We start from the raw sequence: 23,732 nt of genomic DNA on the forward strand, positions 1-23,732 counted from the left end.
GGGGAAAAGGAACTTCCTTAACACACTAAACTTTCTCCCTGCTTCTTTTCCATTTCCAACCACTTTTCAGCAAAGAACAAGCTAGTCATCAACCAGAATGGGATGACTGATCTGAAATGAAAAAGGTATTCTAAATGCAATGACAGAACTGTCAAACAGTTCACCACTTCAAAGAAGTGGCTTCAGGCATCCAGCAAGTAACTTTCATCAGATAGAGGGTTTGATTTTCCTTAAAACTTTGGCAGTAAACTTGCACAATGTAATTTATCTTTAATTAATTTAGACTATTATAGTAAGTTTACATCTATTTCTAGGTTTTTTTCTAATTTCAATAGAATTTACTTAAAAACTAAAACCTAGTCAAACTTCAACAAAAAAACCACCCATGCTTATCTTAAGTATATAAATTGAGGTACCAAATTTTTAATCTACAATAATCTACTGACCGTCATCCGTGCATTTCACCACATTCAGATCCGGGATCCTTGCAGGGGCAATAACAATTGGATGGAACACGCCTTTAAATTTCATCTCGGGTCCTACCAGATAGGAATAGACATTTCCTATAATGACATCTCCAGTGGAGCGGAGAGTAAGCTTAAGGATGAAAATGCAAAAAGGAGGAGGAACGCACACTGCAACTACAGCCGTATGTATACATACCCACACCGGTGTTCCCAACCACAAGAGGTGCTTTGGGGTGGGCAGCTTTCAGATCCACTAATTCATCCAGGCTTACGGGAGAAATCCACGTCATTCGCTCCCCGTGAAAAACCAAAGTTCTTTTTGGTTGATTTTCAGCCATCCTCTGATGGGGAAATATGGCAAATTTAAATATTTAGACATAAAGACAGGTGCAAGGTCTAATAGACACTAGACTGAAAGTCAAAAGAAGTTCTTAAACAATGGCAGTTCTGCTTAATCCCTCAAAATTGGACAGAAATGGGACTGTTAGGCTGGCTCTTTGCACAGTGGTAAATTTCTAGACTGCATGAGTGAAAAGTCTTCCATTAATTCCAATGGGCTAATAAACCAGATTGACAATAAATAGCCTCCAAGCAAAACATGTAGGAATGGATCCTGCAATCGCTGAAATTGTTAGAAAAGTGATAAAAATCCTTAGGGAGGTGTTTGCACAGTTAACTTCCTCGGAGGGCCCAATGATGCTGGCAGTAGCATCCCTTTCTAGATTAAACGTGGACGTCTCTGGCTGTTCTAGCACTGATTGCTGATCACTTGGAAATAGTCTGTGAACTAGCGGTGGTACAAATAGACGGTGAGCACCCCTGTCCCACAGTTACCAACCCTTCTCCATAGGCAGCCAGCTAGTTACAGAGAATTTGGCTTTGAAACTATAGATTGACAATAACGTAAAGCAAACAGCCTTCAGTTTTTGTAAGGCAAACACTGCTGTCAACAACTGAGGATGCCTGACACTTTCCATTCCAGTGCCCTTATTCCAGCTGCTTCTATCTTGGTCACACGTCAATCACCGGGGCTCCTCTCCAGGCTGGGTGGCTGCCCGAAGCTGACGTTTTGACAGAAAAGACCAACAAAACTATTAAGCCACAAAATGGGGAAAATGCGTTGTTTTGCCAATGTTAAAAAGTGTTTGACATTCAGTTTGTGGAGAATCATTTGTATCTTCAGGTGCTGCACTGGAAACACAGTTTAGGTTACTTCTTTGTCTCCTCATCTAATACTGAACTCTGCAAATTCATTTTACCAATATGAATCTTTTTCTTATGTGAATATTCAATAATCTCACTGGGAAAAAAAAAATAATTTAATTTTGGATTTATATTAAAATGTTACGACATTTCTTGTGATGAATTACTGTTAAGCAGGACTTCAGAATGAGTTCTGAACTGTGGACTAAGGAAAAGACAGAGCTAAAGAGCTGGCCATAAGCAGCAAAATTTACCATTAGTTCTGGAGGAAATATAAGCTCCTGGGTGGGATCTAAGGGCTGGAATTCATCTGTTGAAAATAGTCTGGTGGAAACCTTAAAAAGAAATAAACCAAGCATCATCGTTAATTCCACACCCCCATCCCCCCAAAAAGAAAAAATCATAGCCAAACCATGATAGCCCCACCAAAGTCAGTAGAAAATTAGTAATTCCATTATCATTTGGATTTGGTGCTAAACTATCATGCACCATTCGGAGCTGCTGAGATGAAGAAAGCGTTCGTAACAGTTTCCCAACGTTCCCTGCTAACACGAAGGACCGTCTAGAGTCAAGTAACTAGAAGACTAACCACAGGTTTCCTGTGGTCCTGCTACAAGGAAGGAGCTGGTTTCATGGCAACCTACAATACTCAAAAAGCGAAGAAGTAGATCAGATATTATTGAAAGAAAATGGAGAGCAAAGTCAAATATTCATATGGGTAAGAGGTTTAATATACAATTACAATCATAACTCCGATTTTTTAAGAATGCAGCAGTTCTTCAGATTCTAGCCAGCAGTCAGATTTCTAAGAGGTCAGTGGTTACAGTGATCATGGATTTAACCCGGTTCCTGATTTCTTGCACAGTATGACGATCACTGTATGAATAGAGCTGAGACTATTAATATTCCTGAACTTGAAGAACTGCTCAAATTTCAGCTCTGGAGATCCAAACTACCTAATACCAACTGTCTGCCACATCATCACCTCCTCATACAAATATACACAAAGAATCCTTGATTCTTAAAATAACTCCATATTTCTTGGGAGCAACAATGAAGTATCTTATTTTACAAATAGTATTATGTAAGGTGAATAAGGTGGAGGATTAAAATGGCAGAGCATACTGCATTTACTTTAATTACAAGAAAAAGCCATGCAATATTCTTTGTATAAGTTTTATATGTAAACAGGACACATAAAATACTTGAAACCCTACCTTCTCTTCCTTGTCAAACAAAGAATCATCCTGATCCAAGCAACACTTTCCATTTGCTTTCCTTTGACAACAAATGGATTCCTAAAGCAGGAATATTCCATTAGTGAAATATTGCCCAGAAAGGCAATGAGTTAAAGCCTGCTTAAGCTGATAAGTGTCTCTCTATATTTCAATAAAGTTCTAGATGAAGTTTAACAATAAGCTAAATTGGAAGGATTATGTGTTAAAAAAGTTATATGAAAAAACAGCCTGAAATCATCCAGTGTTGAAGTCCTTAATACAAAATAATTCATACTATATGTGAAATTCAGTTGACCTTGCGAGAGAACACATAGGTAGTCTGCATTATTTCTTTTACCCACTGTTAACTCTCTCATTTCTTTCACTGCAGGCTTCTGACCTGTTGCATTATATGATCAATTACTAAGAACAATGATCCAAGTTCTGCTTTTATTTATGCCAGTACTGATCTACAGTAAAACACATGGAGTTCCTTCAGATCACTCTTCATAATCTAGGCTGGACACCAAGTTCATTTGTGTTAATAAATTTTTGTAATGGGTTAGGCCACTACACACCTTACTCAGACCTACATCTCTCAACAGAGGAAAGAAATTAACGAAAATCTTGATCATTTTTTTATATATATATACTAATGGTCACAATCTAGTATTCCTGTCACCACTACTTCTTACCTTACAGAAGGTTTTACAGGCATCTAGGATTGGCCTATATCCAGTACAGCGGCATAAGTTCCCTGAAAAAAGGAAATCATACGTACATGCACGCATGTGTACTCCCAATGGTTCAAGGACATACCTACATATTAAGAAGTGGCAATATTTACCGGCCAGAGCTGCGATCATCTGTTCTGAAGTTGGTTCGGGGTGGTTTCTTAGCAAAGTGTATATGGACATGACCATTCCAGGGGAGCAGAAACCACACTGAGAGCCATGGCACTTGGCAAGCCTTTCCTGAAACGAACACCACAAACAGCTCTCCTTCCAGCGTACACCATCATTAATGAGCTCTCTCTTAAACGGGAGATGCCACACTAAATGTTGTCTTCATACCAAATCAGACCTTTTAAATAAAACAATTTAAGCAACTTCAAATAAGAATAATTATTTCGGGTGTGATGCCCAGACTTATCTTACTGAGGAAGTTAACTAAACTCCATTGGATTGGTGTCTTTTTTACATTCATACCAAACATCAGCTAAAGGGGCATTATTCAAGATGCACCATTAGCCCAAACAGAGCACCGGCCTGATCCACTCCAACAATTCTTACACATCAACCATTCGATCAGGCTGTCAGTATTAAAGCAAGATCCATCCTCAGTTATATCTCATCAGCCTTGATCAACTGACCGTCAGAAACTTGTTTAGCAGGGAGAATAATCATCATATGAAATTCCCGTGCCCTAAAAGCACTGCCAGGCAACCAGCCCATGCAAAGGAAGCAATCAGCAATCCTTTTACACAGCGAAACGTCCCTCTCACCTGAACCGGGTGAACTCTGGTTTTGGTACTGCCAACACCCTCCACCGTGGTGACTGCTGCACCGTGCAAGGAGCAAATGGGAAGCAAACACGCATTTGCTGAATAATGTCTTTGGAACATAAAGGAGAAGAAAGAACATGAGTATTACTTTATTATCATAAAGACGCATATTATTTTGCTGTCAATCAAGACATAGTTTATACTTACAAAGCGGTCATTATCATCACTTTGAAAGAGAAGAGAATAAGCTTTATAGAAGGGATCACTTACTAGCTGTGTCTCTTTTCCCCGGTATAAAAACTGTATCTATGAGGACAGTTCTGTACAATTTACATCTTTCTTAATACTTCAGCCTTTTCTAATTGCCCTCTTGTCTCTCCTGCCCACAAGAACCTGTCAGGTGTGTTTTGGAGGAGGAAGATGGGGAAGAGAGACTTGGTATAGGGGTTTGAAGGAAGTAAAGAATCGCTGCTGCAAATTTGTAATCTAATTTCTGACCCAAACCGAATTCTGATGGAAAATAAATACCATTCTAAATAGGAACAACATACCAAAATGAAAATTCTTCAAAGCTTTTCATCATTAGCAATATTTTGTTTTGTATTACTACAGTCGAAATGTTTCTGTTCAAGTGCCATTCTGACTGGTTTAATTTCAATTTTTTAATAACTTGAAACATTTTCATTTTCATTGCATTCCAATGGAATGCAATAGTCAAAAGGAACAACTGGAACATTTTGACTTTTTCCCCAGCTAAAAAAAATATTCCGTTGACAATGACATGTTACCATCTAACAATTTGACTGGAGCTTTCTCAATTTCAAAGTAATTTATTCGAGTTTTCAGCTTAATGAAACTCCACATTTTCTATTAAGGATACCGTATCTTCTTCAAAGCTGGCTCGTAAGTTGATATCATCACGGTGCAGGCACCACAGCCACCTCCTCCACAGCCATACTTAGTTCCTGTAAGACGGACTGAAAATGCTATCATTAAGGAAAAAAAAATTATCAGGTTTCATTTTGGTGTTTATTCTGCTCAAAAGCTTGATGCCACCGTTTTTTCCTGAACTGCTAAGGAACATAGAGTTGGTTTGGTATGATAGCATATGTATCAGAATCCTTTCTATAATATGTCAGATTAAAATTTTCAGTGAAAATAAGATCGAAGCTAAAGAATGACATGACCAAAATCCTGTTCCCAAGAAAACAGAAAACTTGATCCCGACTTCTTTTGGAAGAAAAGTAAGTTGAGGTAGAAAGAGGAACTGAAAAAGAGTTTTCCAAGTGAAAATATGAAAGGAAGAAATGCGTAGTGCGGAAAATAGCCTCCTTCTTTTCACGCTGTACCGTCAAAAGAAAGAGGTGTTTGTCGGTGCGAGGGTTAGCACTCTTCACTTGCACTGAAGATCTGAGATACATGTATTGCTTTAAGGTCTTATGTAATTAAGCTCTACTGCTTTTTTTACTGTAAAGTGTTTTACTGAGCCCTTTCACAGACCTCCTAACCTGTCAGATAAAGCAAATACATTAAGATAAAATGTCTTCCCTTCTTACACTTCTGTTTACTTGTTAATTTACAATGAGTCTTCCAGTTATTAACAGTGGTCTAATCTGCATTTAGGCATTTAGCCTCAAAAAATGAGGCTAGTATATAAATATCTCTATGTAAATATATAAATATCTCTCTAAGCATCCTGTCACCTGACCAGTAACAAACATGTCTTGACTTAAGTTTTTCTTTTGAGACAGACATAAAAACTGTCTCTTGCATGGATTCTACAGTGTACGGTACATCCCTTGCCCTGTGGGGGTGTGTTTCATGAGACAGTCTAGGAAGCTGCAGAAAGGAGACATTCTGCCCTTCCCCACACGTGCTCCCTGCTCCTGGCTGTGAGTCCCTGCACGTGTTCAGAACATTACACAACAGCTTCATCAACACTGGGACTAAGGTTGTGGCACAGAAGGTTTTTAGACAACTCCTGAGAACTGTTGAGAGCAGAGACACGGTCAGGCCTCTGAAACGGTGAAGTGAAAGAGAGGAAGAGATCAGAGCAAGCGCTGCGCAACTTGTAGCAACCCAGAAAGCCACTGAGCTGTGGGCTGAAACCAAGACAGCAGGAACGAACCTTGCCTGCAAAGACAGAACCGTCAGGGTGAGAGCTCTAGCTCTCCCAACTTCTGTCTCATCTAACTCATTTATTTTTTTTCTGTTTTAAAAACATACTTGCTCGTTTCCGGCTACTATTAAACCTGTGGGTTTTGTTTGTTTAGTTTAGAAATCTGTTGGGAGCTGTTATCATAAGAAAAAATAGATTACCTCAAAATTCCAGCAGACTCAGGGTCTTATCGCAACATCTCCCCCTTCCTAGGAGAGAGACTTTTACAACACTTGGAGACTCCTGCTGTTCTGTCGAGCTTTACTTACACTGGCCAAAAGGTTCTCAGGTTTCTGTACAGGGGGAGAGGGGAGGAACACGTACACACATACACATCATGCTCCATGGCATGTGTAGAAAACAAGGCTAAAAATAAAGCAGCTCACTGAAGAGTATTTGGCTTAAGAAAGACACATCATTTAATATGGTTGTTTTATCTTAAGAGAACCATAAAAGGTAAATCACCTTTTAATTATTATGTCATTTATAAGAATTTTGTTTGAACGAGTGACTTAAGGGAACAGACAGGAAAAGGATACGTCTCTTTCGCAGATAAGACAACAGCATTTCTTCAGGATCAGCATTTTTCTCTATTATCTGCAGTTACAAATTAAAAACAAGGTTTAACTTGAAACTAATGTTTTTCAAAATTCAGGGCATGGATAACATTCCCACAAGGCCAAGAGAGAATCCTTCTGTGGTTCCCTCTCATAGAACTAGACTAATGGCCAAAGCCACAGGCGAATTTGGGTTCCTTCTGGAAATTCCTTCTCAGACAGGTATGTTTCCAGGAAAGAAGTACCAGGTCACCTTGCAACTACTTAAAATTTAACTGCTGCTCAGTGAAAGGTCATACAGAGGGAATTTACCTTTGGCGACACTAGAAATAAAAATGTGGCAGAACTTTGCTACAATAGAGGTAGCAGAGCATAAAGAATTAATGATTTGCAGATTTTAGAGCCCTCCTCGTACTTTAACCTCTCGGGATGGCCACCAGAGGAAGCCCATAAGGCTATCAGCAGGAACCATTTTTCTTCTAGCTTTATTTACATAAGCTTTCACTTGCTGTAATGGACTAACAACAAACAGCAATAGAAATGCCTGCATTCTTGATCAATTACACTATTTATTCTGTTGCTTAGAATCAGCTAGTTCTTTCCAGTTGCACTGAATCAACCACCAGCTTAAGTTTGTTCTCGCTATATTATGTTGGTCAACGGTCCGTATTTCGGCACCTGAGTCTTGCAGACTTTCTGTTGTGCCTCTGAAAATCTGATACCACCTAATGCCTCTTCTGTGATACCATCAAAGACGAGAAGCCAGACACGTACAAATGAAAAGCCAGTTTGCTCACTAGCCAAATTTCACACCCAGCTGAAAGTCCACTTCATTTTGACATGCTTTTTCCACCCCCCAAAAAACTTGTGCTTTTAACAGCACTTGCTGTACGCAGCAGCGTTAGCTAGCTGAAGTACTACTTGGAGGGAGGAGATGGGAAGGAACGCTTCTGGAGCCTTGTGTAACGATTCCGCTGTACTCCCATGAGGAGGAAGGTAGAGGAATGCAGATCTGTGCCCACCCCTGTCGGGGTTTCCTTCTGGAACACAGCCCCCCTGCCTGCACACTCTTTCCGCCCAACACTTACCTTCCTGCCGTTCACAAAGAACAGCAGCTCCTCAGCCCCGGCCGGCCCCTGCAGAGCCATGGGCGCCAGCAGCGCCCGCAGCAGGAAGCCCCGGGCACGGGAGAGCCGGGGCGGAGCTGGGAGGGGGAACCGCCCCGGGGTCCCGGCCCCGCCCCCGGCCCTGCCAGCCAGCTGTGCCCCACAGCTGGAGCTGCCGCACAACGGATAGACCGTCCCCGCAGCCACCAGCCAGCTGCGCCCCACAGCTGGAGCTGCCGCACAACGGATTGACCGTCCCCGCAGCCACCAGCCAGCTGTGCCCAACAGCTGGAGCTGCCGCACAACAGAACCACACAGAATCACACGATGTCAGGGGTTGGAAGGGACCTGGAAAGCTCATCCAGTGCAATCCCCCCGCCGGAGCAGGAACACCCAGATGAGGTTACACAGGAAGGTGTCCAGGCGGGTTGGAATGTCTGCAGAGAAGGAGACTCCACAGCCTCCCTGGGCAGCCTGGGCCAGCCTCTGGCACCCTCACCAGGAAGAAGTTTCTTCTCATCTTTAAGTGAAATCTCCTGTGTTCCAGTTTGCACCCACTGCCCCTTGTCCTATCACTGGTTGTCACCCAGAAGAGCCTGGCTCCATCCTCCTGACACTCCCCCTTTCCATATTGATCCCCACGAATGAGTCACCCCTCAGTCTCCTCTTCTCCAGCTCCAGAGCCCCAGCTCCTCAGCCTTTCCTCACACGGGAGATGCTCCGCTCCCTTCGGCATTTTCGTGGCTGCGCTGGACTCTCTTCAGCAGTTCCCTGTCCTTCTGGAGCTGAGGGGCCCACAACTGGACACAATATTCCAGATGAGGTCTCACCAGGGCAGAGTAGAGGGGCAGGAGAACCTCTCTGACCTACTGACCACCCCCCTTCTAATCCCCCCCAGGTCCCATTGCCCTTCCTGGCCACAAGGGCCCAGTGCTGGCTCATGGGCACCCTGCTGTCCCCAGGACCCCCAGGTCCCTTTCCCCTACACTGCTCTCCAACAGCTCATTCCCCAACCTGTACTGGAACCTGGGGTTGTTCCTGCCCAGATGCAAGACTCTACACTTGCCCTTGTTCTATTTCATTAAATTTTTCCCCACCCAGCTCTCCAGCCTGTCCAGGTCTCTGGATGGCAGCACAGCCTTCCAGTGTCAGCCACCCCTCCCAGTCTGGATTGACTGTCTCTGCAGCCACCAGCCAGCTGCACCCAACAGCTGGAGCTGCCACACAACGGACTGACCGGATCCTTTCAAGGGGTATTCAAACTCACGCTTTCTCAAGTGGGATCAAAGCCAGCAATTCAGTGATCATGAGCCTCATGGGAATTTTGCACAAATTTGCACTCACAAAATAACTGGCAGTAACTTTCAGGTAATATAAGCACTTGTAAAGGCTACCTGTGCAAGCAAGAGTTTACAGAATCATTCCTTTTCCTGTTTTATCTACAGAATTCATTTTCCTAATTTTTTTAAAACAATCAAAATCCTTATTAGTGGCAAGCTAAAATATTAAATGTAAAAAATTTGACTGAATAAACCCGAGAAAAAGCAACTTTGAAGCTATAAAAAGAAGTTCAAATTACCTTGTCCTCAGCAAAATAACCTTAATCCGTGTGACAGCTACAGATTAATTTTTCTCTCAAACATCATGAGCTGTTTTTCACATGTTTTTCCTGGCAAGAGCTTCTAATATATCAGCTGATCTGGTAAAAGCAGCACATTTAACGAAGATTCAACAATATTTATGCAGTACCTAAAGTAAGCAACCATTTTGCAGAACAATCAAAAGAACTGCATCCTAGAAAATACCAAAGTAAACTTTCTCTGTGTATAGAACATAAATCTGAGCAACAAAAACAGGACGGAGAAAACAAGGAAAGAAGGGCAGCAGCAACAATCATTTCAGAGGTACTTAAATAAACTTCTGTGCATCTTTAGGTCATTTTCTTTATCCTTTGTTACTTTGAAAGATATCTACACTAAAAGAAATGGAAGAGACTAAGGTATGAAGCCCTAGGCCTTATATTTTATTGAACTGCCATGCTTTTATTGGGAACATTGTAGCAGCCTAGCTGGTAACACCTGAGGCTGGTGGAACAACAGGAACTTCACTGAAAAATAATTGAGATCATCTCCAAAAAGATTTTTTTTTCCTAAGAATATGAAGCATGGGCTTCTGTTTCTAGCTTTCAAATGACAAGCAATAAAGAGAATTAATCATTTAAAAACCACTTTGTTTTGCTGCTGCAGTGCCAGCATAGGGAACACAAGCTGTAACAGATACTTGTTTTGGATTTCTAATGGTTCGGCTGGTGGAGTTGATAAACAGTGAAAGCTAGCAAGAACATTTAAATAAAATAAAAAATAAAATTAAATAAAAAACCACCCACAACAATTAATTACAAACTTGGTAAACAAATACAAGAAAAAAAAAGTACAAAAATATTCTATGTGTAATTCTTTTTAAAATAACATTGAATCAGGATAGAATCCATCTTCCAAACTATTTCTGCACCTCTTCATAATGGTCGTGCTAATCTAGTGAGACATGCAGCATGTTTCAGAAAGAAAAAGTCTGTTTGCTGCAGCTGCTCCGATGATAACAGCTCTCTTTTGCAATACAGATCGCATTGCCTGGGTGAGTTTCGTACTGGAAGAATATTCATACTGATGGAATACTTTCTTTTTCCTGTGAGGTTCTATATGAAAACGTCTTGCTGTCCCTGTACATTCCCAGTCTCTGCGTGGTCTCTGAACTGGTGAGCCCAGCTAGACAGGCTGTGTAGGGGACAAAGGTCACCTCTGTAAACTACCTTGCTGGCAGTGCTTTTAACTCCAAATTCATACACAGAGCGTTCTACAGGATCCTGGGGAAGCTGCCTCAGGGCTACAGACTGTCATAAAAAACCCCAAACCAAACACCAAAACCAAAAGCAGAACAGAAAACAGCTGTGGTATTACTTAAATATTTGTAAATAATGCTTTTGTGCCTCTTACTGTTAATGGTTATAGTTCAAGACTTACACATAGAATGGACACACCTGAAAGCTATATCCAGGACTATATTTTGATATGTATCAATCCTTTTTCTGGCATAATATGCAGCTGAAATTCTGACAACTCACAGAAGGATGTAGGTTCCCCTTGTCGAACTTCACGAGATTCCTCTAGGCTCATTTCTCCAGCCTGTCCAGATCCCTCTGAACTGCAGCTCGACCATCCAGCATTTCAGTCGCTCCTCCCCGCTTTGTACCAACTGCAGATTGGCACGGGCTGCACTCTGTCTCATCAGACAGGTCGTTAACCAAGATGTTAAACAATCCTGGCCCCAGTATGAAACCCTAGGGAGCTCCAGTGTTTTGCCACCGGTGCTTCAGCCAGTTTTCAGCCCACCTCACTGTGCACTGAACCAAGACGGACTTCATCAGCTTCTCTGTGGGATGCTACCAGAGATCACGTCACAAGGCTTACTCAAGTTGAGACAAACATCTCCTGCTCTCCCCTCGCTGACCAGGCCAGTTGGCTCAGTGCAGAAGGCTTTTGGGTTACCAAAGCATGATGTCCCCTTTGGAAATCAATGCCGACCGTCTTTAGCACGTATGGAAACCATTTCCAGGACTATTTTCTCCACCAACTTCCCAGGTTACAATAGAAGCTACTATTAAGTACGAAGGGTATAATTTGGTTTGATATTTTCAAGAATATATTATAAAACTAAGAGTATCAGTTACACCTCTTAAAAAAGGTGTATGGTATCAGACCAAAGGTCTAGCTAACCGAAGAACTGGTCTCTGAAAGTTTCAATACTGAATGCCCTTGGAAAAAGCATAAAAATTGGTCGAATGCATAGTAAGGCTTCTCCAGAACACTTTTCCAGCTTTCAACAATTTGCAATTCATGGACATCCTGTGCCAGAAAAGGTATTTCTGGTAATTCCTCATAGATTTTTCTTCCATTAATTTGTCCAATCAATTTTTAAGCCCATGTAAACTAATTACATCTACTCCTGTAGTAAGGAATTCCTCAGCATAGCTGCACAGTCTGTGAAGAACCACCTTCTATAACCAAAAGAAGGGAACTTATTTGTATCCCGTTACAAATCAGTTACGGCTATTGTGGTTGCAAAATGAACCTGGACCTTACCCACCGTAGTCTGCCAAAGTTGTGTGGGCTGCACAGCCTGCAGCATCCACCATCCAGATAACGCCAGATCCATCTATTTCAGTACATCTATCGAAATTTGGGATGCTTGTGTCTGTTTCAACCAGCACCAAGAAATGGCTCTACTCACGGTAAATATGAAAAACTCACAATAAAATTCCCAAAGGTGATTTATTTTAAATTCTCATTAAAACATACACTTTTCTAACAAATTAAGAAGTGCTGCAAACTCTTTGAACAGATTATAAATCACCGACCAGAAATGCAAAACACGAGAGAGAAGCCTAACCTGCATTTACCTTCCTCAGTGAAGTAATTCTGTGTCCTCGTATAGGGGATCCTTTCCAGGAAATTTCACTTTGGAAAACCTTTCCTAATAAAAAACCAATAAGCACTCTCTACTGCTAAACATATATATATATGTGTGTGTACCCATTTTAGAAGTATTGCTCATGAAGGCAATCCTCTTCTTCAAATAAATTTTGGTTTACTTTTAAAGCTTCTTTTCTTTTTTATTTTATAGACTGGGGAAGCCAGAAATTGTGTATCTGTAAACTGATCTCCACGCCTTAATTTGCTGTAAACAAAATAAATCAAAGACATCATGTATGAATATCACCAAGTACCTATGTAACTATAATAATTATGTCATTATAATAACCCTTCCGAATGGTAAATACTCTTAATGAAAGCTTGATACATTAAAGAAATTAAATGCATAGAAAATAAATATGTCTGAAATAGCAAGGCATAGATAACTACTGTTTTTCAAAATAATGCTAAAAATAGTAGTCTTTTTATGTAGCCTTGTACAACATTAATATGTGAGTAATGATAATTTATTCTTATAAGACAAAACTCAAAAATGATTTAAAAAAAAAGCTTAACACCACCCATTCAGGATAGTGTACTTAAAAATAAAATATAAATAGGAGACAGTGATCTAAAATCTTCAGTGACATCCACTTTTTTTTCTGTTATTAGCTACTGTCTCTCTGCAGAATTGCAGAACCTTATCATTGTGGGGTAAAAGAGGAGAGTGTGTCAATATCATAATATTACAGCATTTTGCCATAGTTCTTTCACTCTCAACCACAGGGAAATCTTTACACTGTCTTTACCTCAGGAATATGCATTCTACTAATAAAAAAACACAGCGCAATTGTTGCTTTAATTAATAGTATACTAAAAAACAACAACAACAACAAAACAACCAACCAAGAAACCGCAACCAACTTTATGCCAAAAAACTCAGAATATTTTCAGAAGTAATCAACTTAAAGGTCCCTCGGGATTTAGATCTACTCACGTAAGTGGAATTATATTGGTTTTCTTAACGGAAATTTGGCTTTTAAATCCTTTTAAAATTTTTAATAGTTATCACACAATTTATGACTTGTCTTTTAACAGTCTTGGAAACCCCATGCCACTAAATTTGCCAAGAACACTGAGAGGTAAAGAACTAATTATCAAATCAAAATATCTTAAATTCAAATGATTTCTTATACTAGATAGAGCTAGTTAAAGCTAAACAACTGACTAACATCATATTAATGCACAAAATCTCTCACCACTTGACATTACAAGGACATTATTATGGTATAAATTTACATGCAAGTATAACATTTACAGTTATCCACCTCTAAAGGGGTTTAGATCATTATAAACGTTAAGAATTCACCATTATTCACTACTAGTATAAAATCTTATATGCTATGTTTAAATTTTGAGAATTGAATACTGTGAGTGTCTTGTTCTGGCACTTGGAAATCCTGCCACACTAACAGGAAATGGTTTCTATCAACACTGAAGTATCATTGCAAAAGAGAATTGTGAAAAAGACAGTTCAACTGTTTATTTGGGGGTTTTAATAGCAAGCTTTAATGAGGATAGTTATGTACTCCAAACCCCAAAATTTTACATTTACCTACCGGTTTAGACTGGGTTCTTTGTAGCAAATAGTGGCTCTTCCTCGTCTAGATGGTGCTGCTGAGTTTTCTTCTGAAGTTTTAGGGGCTTTAGGTAAGGAAGTGTGAGATTGTATACTATTGCTTGTCAGATCTTGCAAAGCCTTTCTCCCTGTGAATACAGGAATTTACAGGTCTCATTTAATGTATTTTCTGAATCATAAAGTAAACTTTCAATTCGTAATTATTTTCAATTAGTATTTCTTAATTCGGGTACTTTGGTTACCGCTTCTACTCTAAAGATGCTCAACAAAAAAACCAGATAGATGATCAAAGCAGCCTTCAACCCACCCAAACGTGGAGCTGTTTGAGGTCTGCCCCGGCTCCTGGGCCATTTTCAGAAAGCCACCTGAGCACTGTAATTTGCAGTGAGCGGCTCAAGACTCCCAAGAGCTATTGCATTTTAAAAAGTAAAACTGCACACAGCTCATGGCCTTGAGTGCAGGGGGAGGGCACACGTGTATCATCCAAAGATCCAGCCTGTGCCAGAGTCCTCCAGTCCTATCGGTTTCCAACTGGATGCCGGTTCTAAAATCAATGCACAGTGCCAGACTAAACAATCAACATTTAATTTGGAGACAAATATTTTGATAACTTGGGAGAAATACTGAAACTATTATTTAGCCCGCATTTCAAAAAAATCTAAGCCACTTGTAGATCATAGTCTCTCTGAAAAGCACCAGGAATTAATGCAGACAGCAATCCAAGATGAAATAAAATAATCTGTGTTCCATAAAAGTTCTTCCAAGAATGTACAGCTTTCACTGATAAGAGTTTTAAATTTTTTGTGTTCAGATGAGAACATTTGGGATATAGTTTGACAAAGGAACTGAATTTAAAACTCTCTTCACTTCTTGAGTTTGAACACTTCACCTTAAATCCTCTGCGGCAGCAAATGGATGCTATTGATCTCACAAAGGAAATTCATACATACGGGATAAATGATGAATTTTTTGTTGTGCCTATCTTGAGATGAATAAACTATATCACTGTATGTTTACACAGCTGTCAAAAAAGTATTTTCTTTCTTTATCATAGCATCTGGATGCCTTGTACAGTCTAGCATACACAGTCTTAATGGATGATCAAGCTGATAGTGCTGAATTACTACTGTCCTGTAGAAGAATCCTGCGCTGAGATGAAGTGAAACATCTCAGTGGGTAAGACTGATCATTTCATCAAGTATTCTGAAATACCTTAAGCACAGACATAAAGTCAGAGGTTCTTTATCAGATTTCTGCTCACTTTTCTTCTAAGTATGACAGACATCTTAAGGTGACTTTGGGCTGCTTGCAGCAAGCCCCTCCAGATTTATGAAGGCAAAAGAAAAAGCATTGTCTTTTGATAGAGTTCATTAAAGAAAAGCCATGCTCATTTGGTTTAAACAAGAAGGCTTTCTGAGCATGAAAAACCCTCCAAGTTTGGCGGCCTCATAAATCAGTCTTGATTTGTACTCATTTTAAAGTGAAGGTAAACTGTTGTTCTGAGCTTCTCCTAAAGCTTAAGGTTGGAAACGAGGTCAGTTTCTTTTTAAGCAGTAAGAGTTTTGGAGACATCTACGAGTCTGCATTATTAGGAAAGCTGGATGCCTCCGAGTGTGAATACTTATGTTCACATAGATCTAACCATATAGAGACTTTCATTACAGGAGACTTTCAAGGTATATTTCTAAGTAGAGCTCAAGGTGGTGATCAGAAGAGCTGGCATCATCAGAACGGATGGCATTTCCTCGCTTTCTTTAAATTCAAGATACGGATTTGGATATAGGGTGAAAAATGAACTGGCTTTTGAACTATGCTTAAATGGGCGAAGATCAAATGATGAGCTTGTTTTTTATGCCAGCAGTCTTTGATACTGCTGATCACAAGGGTTTACTAATTTATCATTAAAGTTTATAAAATGATGGGATCCTTTTCCTACCTTCCAAAGAAGGAACTGGAGATGAGAAGATGCAACTGCAAATTACCAGGACTAACACCTTGCATGATGGTCTAATTCTGCCAGTATTTGTATTCTGTGGTCACGTAAAACAGATTTTGTTGGCCTTGTGTCCTAGCAGTGAGCTGATGCCAAGGCAGTATTGGCTTGATAGGCTGGGATTCAAACTATTAATTAATTTGAGCTAGGAAACTGTCTAGGTGTTGGGACGTTCTCAGAGACAATGAGGTAAACAGGAACTTTTTGAGAATAAATATGTTTACAAAATAGTCTTCTCATGCTAAGGAACTTCGATGCTACATTTTGAAGTGTATTTAAACTCTAGCTTAGATGTGCCAGTCATATATTCCTTAAACTCCTTTATAGTAATTTCGTTGTATGATAGAAGAATCTAAACCTACCTTCCAAACTACACCAAAGTTTCATTATTTTCTTAATTTGATGTATCTTTCTTAAAGAAGTTGTCACATGAAAGTTTGCTCATGGGTAGATTCTAGAGAAAACCTGCTCAAAGTATTTTTTTTAGATCTCACAATTCCTGTTGAATTGCAGTGTTTCTAAAGAAATACAAAGGAAATCTTTGAATCCAGCTGTGTTCTCCATTTATGAAGGGAACTGTGTTCACTCTTATTTCCCTTGTATAAAAGCTCAAGCTATTGTAACTTTTCTGTCCCATACTTTCTGAATTCTGTCACAGTCTTTGAAAAATGAATACATGCTCCAACTATAATTGCTCCTCAATAATGTGGACTACTTACATCTGCCCAATCAAATATCATCTTGGAATATACCAAAAAGTAACAAGGATATTAGTTGTAACAATTAAAAAAGATGTTATAACTGATATATGATATAGAATAATTTTAGTGATTTTCAGTCTTATCCACTCTAAGCAATCAATAAGAGCAGGATAGCATTAAGAGAAGATAATTTGCCACTATTTCAGGCACTACCTAATGCAAAATGCCATTTTTTCCCTCACCTATCCACTTACCATGACAAGGTGTCAGAGTCTTTTTGTCAATCTCTTTAGAAACATGATCCAGTTTTTGTCCTGCCTTTCCAGTATCCAGTGCTTTAGTACGATCATTTTCCCCACAGATTTCAGAGTTTTTCGGTATAGAGAACTTCATAGAAGCATCAAGGTCATCAAGAGCTGGGAGCTCCGCACTTGAAAGACCTTCCTGGAAAAAGCTATCGGTGTTTAATGGCACATTCTTAGAACATTTCACAGGTAAGAATTTTAAAAATTCTGATTTTTGAGCCGTACACTTTAACTTGCTCATCAAGGAATCTCTCTCACGAGGGGCTCCCTGGTCATCCAAAATATTCTGCCTCCCCTGATCTATATGCCTGAAATAATTTTTTTCTGGTCTGGTCTCAGTAATACCAGCACTAAACCTGGGTTTGCGCTTTATCTGATTATCAGGAGAGTTACTAATGTGAGGGGTTTTATGTGCCAGTGATGGGGAATCTACTTTCTTTAGCATATTAGCATCACCATCTACTTGTTCTTTAGCCTGTGGTGTATTCACAGATACACCATTCTGAGTAACTAAAGCTACTTGCATTTGCTGAGTTTCAGTTCCTTTATTTCCAGGAACAGCCCCCGCATGCAATGCATCCTTAGTTTTTAATTCTTCATTTTTACCAGTTGAGAACTGTGTAAGATTTTCTTTTGGTATTATACATGCTTTCCTGCTGGCCTTTGCCAACGTATGTTTTAATCTCCTGGGCGAAAAATGGCTACCCTTTTGGTCTGCTTTCTGGGGAATTTTATGAATGCTGTCACTTCCAGTTTCTCCACTTTGTCTATAACTACTTTTTTGGTTGCATTTTCTCTTTATAATATTCTTCTGGTCTTGTTTCCTCTTGCTATCACGCTGGTGTATCTCTGTTTGAGACTTTTTTGAAATAGATTCCTCATACTGCCCATTTTCCTCTCCATGGTACTTTGCATTGTCCATTTCAGAAGGGTTTTGAAAAGCTTTCCTGTTTCTTTTTGGTTTACCACGTTTCTCATCTGTATGCAGAAAGTCCTGCTGTGAAGGCAACACATTAGAAGTATTATCTTGGAATGGTAAATTCGCAGCACAACAAACCTCTGGTGGGATCTTGTTACCAGATGAGTTCGAGTCTGCTTTTTGTATTTTGCTTTCCATGTCTTCGGACATTCCTGAGAAAGTTTCTTTATTTGTCTCCTGTTTTCTTGGACTCATTAAGTTAACCTGGCATGTCCTCCCAGCATCTTTAGCTTTACTTGGACAAAGTTCTGCTTGATAACATTTGCCAGTATTTAGCAAACTCCACTTCCCTACGGAATTGCCTGTGGGTAACTGATCTGTCTGACTCTGGAATAGTTGAGTTTGTGAGTCAGTAGTTTTTGACGCTTCATTATTGTCAGCCCTAGTGGCCCTTTCTTCTACATAAAAATTTGAACTGACTTCAGTCTTGCTTTTAATTTTCTCTTTATCCTTCTTAGAATATTTTACTTTTCTGAAATTTGCTAACATTTTCTCAGAATTCACATTGGCATTACTATTTTGATTTCGGTGTAATTTGTCTTTCGCTGTAACTGTGAGTAGCTCACCTGCATCACTGGCAGTCAGCTCCATATCAGCATCATAAACAGTTTCTTCAGGCTTCATATTTTCAGTAAAAAGCAGCTTCTTAAAGTCTATTTTACTTTCACTGCTAAATTTAAGAGGTGAAGGAATAACGTGAGATGAGTCACTTGAGCTTTCCTGAAAATTCACGTCATTGGTATTGCTGCTGCTGTTGATACCATAATGATGCAGATTATTTGAGCTACATTTTTTAGCAAAATCCTTTATATTATGTTGAATTTTTGACTTAGGAATTACTGCATGTTTCTTTCTTTCAGTCACCTTTCCACAGAATGTCACTGAACTATGATTATACTGTTTCATGAGCTCCTCGGACTGTCCTAAAGGTTGTGTATTTTCGACGCGAGTCAGGAAGGCACTACTGCAAGTCAGGTCTGTGCATAATTGATTTTCTGCAAAGAGAAACATTTCAGTAGCTTGGGGAAAGAAAGAATATAGTTACCAGAATAAGACAGATTACTGAAGGTTGGACCAGAAGCATGGAAAACTATAAACCGTGTAAATTTCTCTTTTATTTTTTTTTCTTAATACACATATTCTGTGGTCGGTCCTTAAAAATTTACATAACTAGTGCTAATTTAAAATTTTACCAAAGTTGGGTATAGGTAAAAAAATGTATTTTTCTAGAATTACTTTGGTTATCATTCGGTTAGCTTATCAAAGTTTTATTCTGTTCACATTAATTTTGTTACATTTCAGCTGTGTTATTTCAATGAACATTATTCTACAAGTGAGTGTCAGAACACCCATACTTATGGGTGATCGTTCTATTTTTTATTAGTTTATTACAGTTTAGGAATCTTACTATACGTTCTGTAGTGCACATCAAGTAATGGATCATTAAATGCTAATTCTCAGATAGCTCTGGAAAATAAATCAGCTGTACAGAAATACATCATACCTTTTAAAGATATATTTTTGTCAATGGTTGTTTCCAGCGGGTCTATTTCAATGAACTTTTGATTATTTGTACCAGAAGGCAATGATAATACAAACTTGACTAGATCTGAATGCATTTCCTTTGACAAAGTAGTGGTACACTTGAAAGGATTTGGTATTTCACACACCAAAGGGCTATCTTGCTGTTGTGCATTAGCTGTTGCAATTAAAGGAAGCTTCGCCGGCAGTTCTACAGATCTGAAGAGAGGAAATGTTACTGTGAAGATCTGTAGTACATTCTATGCCATAACATCCAATTGTTTCAAACATTCCTTTAATAATGTTTAAAAGCAGAAAACAAGAACTCAAGTAGGAAATCTGGTTCTATCTTAGGGGCAAATGTATTTTTTCAGTATAGAGAATCCATCTTTGTGCTGCCGAGATCCCATGAAGAAAGAAGCAAGTCATTCAAATGGAAGTTTTGTCTACCAACCTACATACATTAATTCTAAGTTGCCAATGCGTAATTTCTGAATTGGACAGGAAATTGTTTCTTACTACCTCAAAAATACCTAGAACAATATACAAAGATTAGTTGTAAAAAAAAATTAAAATCCAGAGACACTTCTCAACTTGCACATTTAACAAAAGCACCTACCCAGCTGACGGCTGTGCGCTCTTGAGCTGGTCATCAGTGGCGCTGCTGGGACCAGGTGACAGAGGAACACAACTCTGAAGATTCTTTCAAAAGAACAACAGTGGAGAAGTAGAAACAGTTGAATATTCTCTTATAAGTATCAGAAATATCCACAGGGAAAAAAATCATGAATGGGCAAAAAATAGAAGTACTGATGAAACGCACATGATAGTCACACACAATAATTTTAAAGAAACTTATTTTGTAGCAAAACTTATCAAAATCTGTAACCTCCTTGTATCCCAAAGCAATGTATAGACTTCTAAAATGTAGACATAACTAATGTAAAGTGCATTATACATACAGAAGCACAGAGCAACACTAAGTAACTGTTTAGTACAAACAATAAAAAGTGTTGTTGGTTTTTTTTTTATAAATTAAGAGTAATTTAGCCATGACACAAAGACCACCATGGACTATGTTTTCCAGTAAAGATTCCACATGCAAGGTATTTCTTGCAGGACTAACCAGGGAAGGCAGGTAGCTCGCTCACTGGTGAAGAATACCACATCCTCAAGCATTAATACTACACCTTTTTTTTTAAACCACATGACTTCATCAGGGCTAACTGATACTTAACTTTTACATACTTTGTTAACTAGATTAAACCCTAAATTTTTAGTGCAAGCAACAGCAAAATTTCATTTATTTCGCTAGCCTAGGGCTTCATCCCAAGTTTTAAGGAAATGGGGTATATGTTTTGAAATGCATGTATGATTTCAACATTGCACTCATTTAGATGCTTTGAAAATATTATCCTGCAAAATGAGTTCAATATGGTAACAGTTAAAAAAAAGTCTTACCTCAGAAAGACTGCTTATTTTTATTGCAGTTAAGAGGTTATCATTCAAAAATGCTTCTATTTCTGTGAGAGTTTTATTCTGCATGTAAAAGAAAAAGTAATTTAAAAAAATATTTTAAGTGGCTTCTGGCTTAAGAAAAGATACAAAGGTGAATCTATGTTGTAATTTTTTTTTTCACTCAGTTAAGCACAAACTGATGTCTTATATCATGTCAATACCTATAAACATAAAGGTGAAGCTGGCACTAAAGCAGCTATGGATACACATATACAGGGACAGACAAAACGGCAAGTACAAAAAAATCCTATGAAAGAAAAATCAAACGAAAATACTATGCTATTGCTTGATATAACCTCACAAATCTGAGGTCTATATTTTAAATCATGATTTTAAGAAGCAATATTGTTCGCAAAAAAGACAAAAGCTTGGTTTAGCTATCTAAGTTGAAATGATATTACTTGCAGCATACCAAACTGGTTAGTTTTTGACGAAGCAAGATATTATGAAGCTGCAGCTTTTCTACTTCCTTCTGAAGAAAAATCTTCTCATTCTTTAGCTTCCGAGAATTTTCTCTCTCCACACTCAAAGCCACAGCTAACGCTTTATTATTTTGTTTTAAAGATACCTTAAGCATAGATGAGTTATCTAAAGGAGACAAAATTATATTATTTTCAAAAGCTTCATTTCCAGGCCCTCTCTGCATGAACTATCGCTACATAACAACACTTTATCTGTGGGTTGTGGCAGAACAATAGCAAAGCCTGACACTTTCTAATATAAAACTGTTTCTGTTGGCTGCCATTCTGATGACTATTCTGTCAGCTTCATGGTCAAGTTTATTTCATGCACAGATTCTGCTCTGGTCTGTGTTTTTTTAATTTGTTTTGCAAGTGGGTTTTTTGGTTTTGTTTTTTTTTTAGTAAGGTTATTTTAAGATGAAAGCATTTAAAAAATGAGTTTCGCAGGCATAAAAATATTTCCAAATTTCTAAAAGAAAAAAAAAATCCCAAATATTTTACAAATCAAAAAGTTCAAACATTTTGAGCATAAATGTGAGTTTTGACAACAGAAGGAAAAAAGCGTGAAGTTAGACATATAACTTCCACTGTCCTAACGAAAACCTGCCTACTCACACCTGTTGCAGAATGTTTTAGGAACCTTTTTTTTTTTCCGAGCAACACTGTATATTATCAAGATGATTTTTTTTGCTTCACTTTCATAGAACATAGAGAGTTAACTTGAACTCAAGGTAGAGATAAGTCTGACCATGCTCTTTTATAGTACAAAAAGGAGCAAAATTAGCTTGAAATCTGCTCCAACTATTAATACATCTCATCATCGCCTTATGTTATTCCTTCTACAGCCTGTAATTCAAAACTTGCAAGGCCTTATTTCTTTGCTTTGGGAAACAGGCAAAAATCAGTGGAACCTTGTTAATCCAAACATTATGCTTTGCAATCACTATTCAGCTTAGTCCATTATTTGTTTTACTGCACTGTGGAGATTTCTAAAGGACATCAGTATTGTTCATCTATGCTGTTTAGTTTTCACTGAAAATTAGTATTTTTTACCCAACCATCTACCATGACAAACCTACATTTTAATTTAAACCTGACTTACTGGGAAATCAAAAGACCTTCCGGCAAGTGACTAAATCAGCAGATGAATATTTGTAGTTTTCCTTGATTCAGTAAATTCACTCAATGAAGAGTTTCCTGTCAACCCCATGGCAATACCAGGCATTTTACTATGGCAACAACACTTTAAAAGGTCATTGATTTGACTCATTTTGGTATCTCAGTTTTTGGACGGCCCAAATGGCTGTGGACATGCACTTGAGTACAGTCTTTCACAAAATACTGGCATGTCAAAGAGCATCCACTGAAAATACTCAGATAATTAGATAAATAAACAACTTGCAATCATGTGTTTTCACTTTCAGACTCTCGTAAAATTCTCAACATACCACATTAATACTTTTAACAGGCAGAAATTCAGCAAGTTACATTAAATACAATTACTGTTCCTTTTTAAGTCATACATTCTAAGTACAACAGACGGCTTCAGTTTTCTTTTAACTGTACTTACTCATTAATTTAGTTTTGATTTTGGATGCTAAAGAAGCGTTCCATTTCGCAGCTTGCAATGTTCCATCTCTCTTCTTCATGTGTCCTCTAACAGCATCCGAAGTGACAATGGAGGATGATTGAGCAGTCGCTTGTTTCTCCATCACCAAAATGAACCTGTACATTGTCAAGGGGAAGGCGCAAATAAGACATGATCTTTCTCACACTTTTTAAAATTAAGCTTCGTTACCTCTTATCAGGATTTGTTATCTTTGAAGTTGAGAAAATTGCTTCAGTCTTTACCTTCGTTCAATTCAAACAGGTTAATGAACCGTTCCTTGAGATGTAAGCCACATTATCAAAGAGTGGCAAAATATTTAACAAAT

General features: G+C 38.6%; 2 protein-coding genes across 3 annotated transcripts in view; both read right to left on the minus strand.

Annotated features, from left to right (window-relative positions):
- AOX1 (aldehyde oxidase 1) overlaps positions 1 to 8,294 on the minus strand; it is a 39,505-nt gene extending 31,211 nt beyond the window's left edge. For both annotated transcript variants that reach the window (XM_065637389.1, XM_065637390.1), the window contains exons 1-10: positions 8,195 to 8,294; positions 7,089 to 7,146; positions 5,272 to 5,368; positions 4,392 to 4,500; positions 3,735 to 3,861; positions 3,583 to 3,644; positions 2,888 to 2,968; positions 1,925 to 2,005; positions 664 to 808; positions 447 to 539 (exon numbers count right to left, since the gene is read on the minus strand). In XM_065637389.1, the coding sequence (XP_065493461.1) occupies positions 447 to 539; positions 664 to 808; positions 1,925 to 2,005; positions 2,888 to 2,968; positions 3,583 to 3,644; positions 3,735 to 3,861; positions 4,392 to 4,500; positions 5,272 to 5,368; positions 7,089 to 7,146; positions 8,195 to 8,254 (913 nt within the window). In that variant the 5' untranslated portion in view covers positions 8,255 to 8,294. The remainder of the gene's footprint in view (positions 1 to 446; positions 540 to 663; positions 809 to 1,924; positions 2,006 to 2,887; positions 2,969 to 3,582; positions 3,645 to 3,734; positions 3,862 to 4,391; positions 4,501 to 5,271; positions 5,369 to 7,088; positions 7,147 to 8,194) is intronic.
- Positions 8,295 to 12,840: 4,546 nt separating this feature from the next.
- SGO2 (shugoshin 2) lies at positions 12,841 to 23,510 on the minus strand. The gene is made up of 8 exons (XM_065637239.1): positions 23,369 to 23,510; positions 21,750 to 21,925; positions 21,281 to 21,358; positions 20,439 to 20,521; positions 19,803 to 20,038; positions 17,269 to 19,293; positions 14,301 to 14,448; positions 12,841 to 12,946 (listed from the first exon to the last, which is right to left on the minus strand). The coding sequence occupies exons 1-8, from the start codon at positions 23,508 to 23,510 to the stop codon at positions 12,841 to 12,843; spliced, it is 2,994 nt and encodes a 997-aa protein (XP_065493311.1).
- Between the last annotated feature and the right edge of the window lie 222 nt (positions 23,511 to 23,732).

Source organism: Caloenas nicobarica, chromosome 6 (assembly GCF_036013445.1).
Source record: "Caloenas nicobarica isolate bCalNic1 chromosome 6, bCalNic1.hap1, whole genome shotgun sequence".
Taxonomy (NCBI): domain Eukaryota; kingdom Metazoa; phylum Chordata; class Aves; order Columbiformes; family Columbidae; genus Caloenas; species Caloenas nicobarica.

Coding starts and splice junctions, on each gene's coding strand:
- SGO2 (XM_065637239.1), bottom strand. CDS start 23,510: ATGGAGAAACAAGCGACTGCTCAATCATCCTCCATTGTCACTTCGGAT. Junction 21,926..23,368: donor AATCAAAACTAAATTAATGA/GTAAGTACAGTT, acceptor TGTCTCCTTTAG/ATAACTCATCTATGCTTAAG. Junction 14,449..17,268: donor GACTCTGACACCTTGTCATG/GTAAGTGGATAG, acceptor CTGTATTCACAG/GGAGAAAGGCTTTGCAAGAT.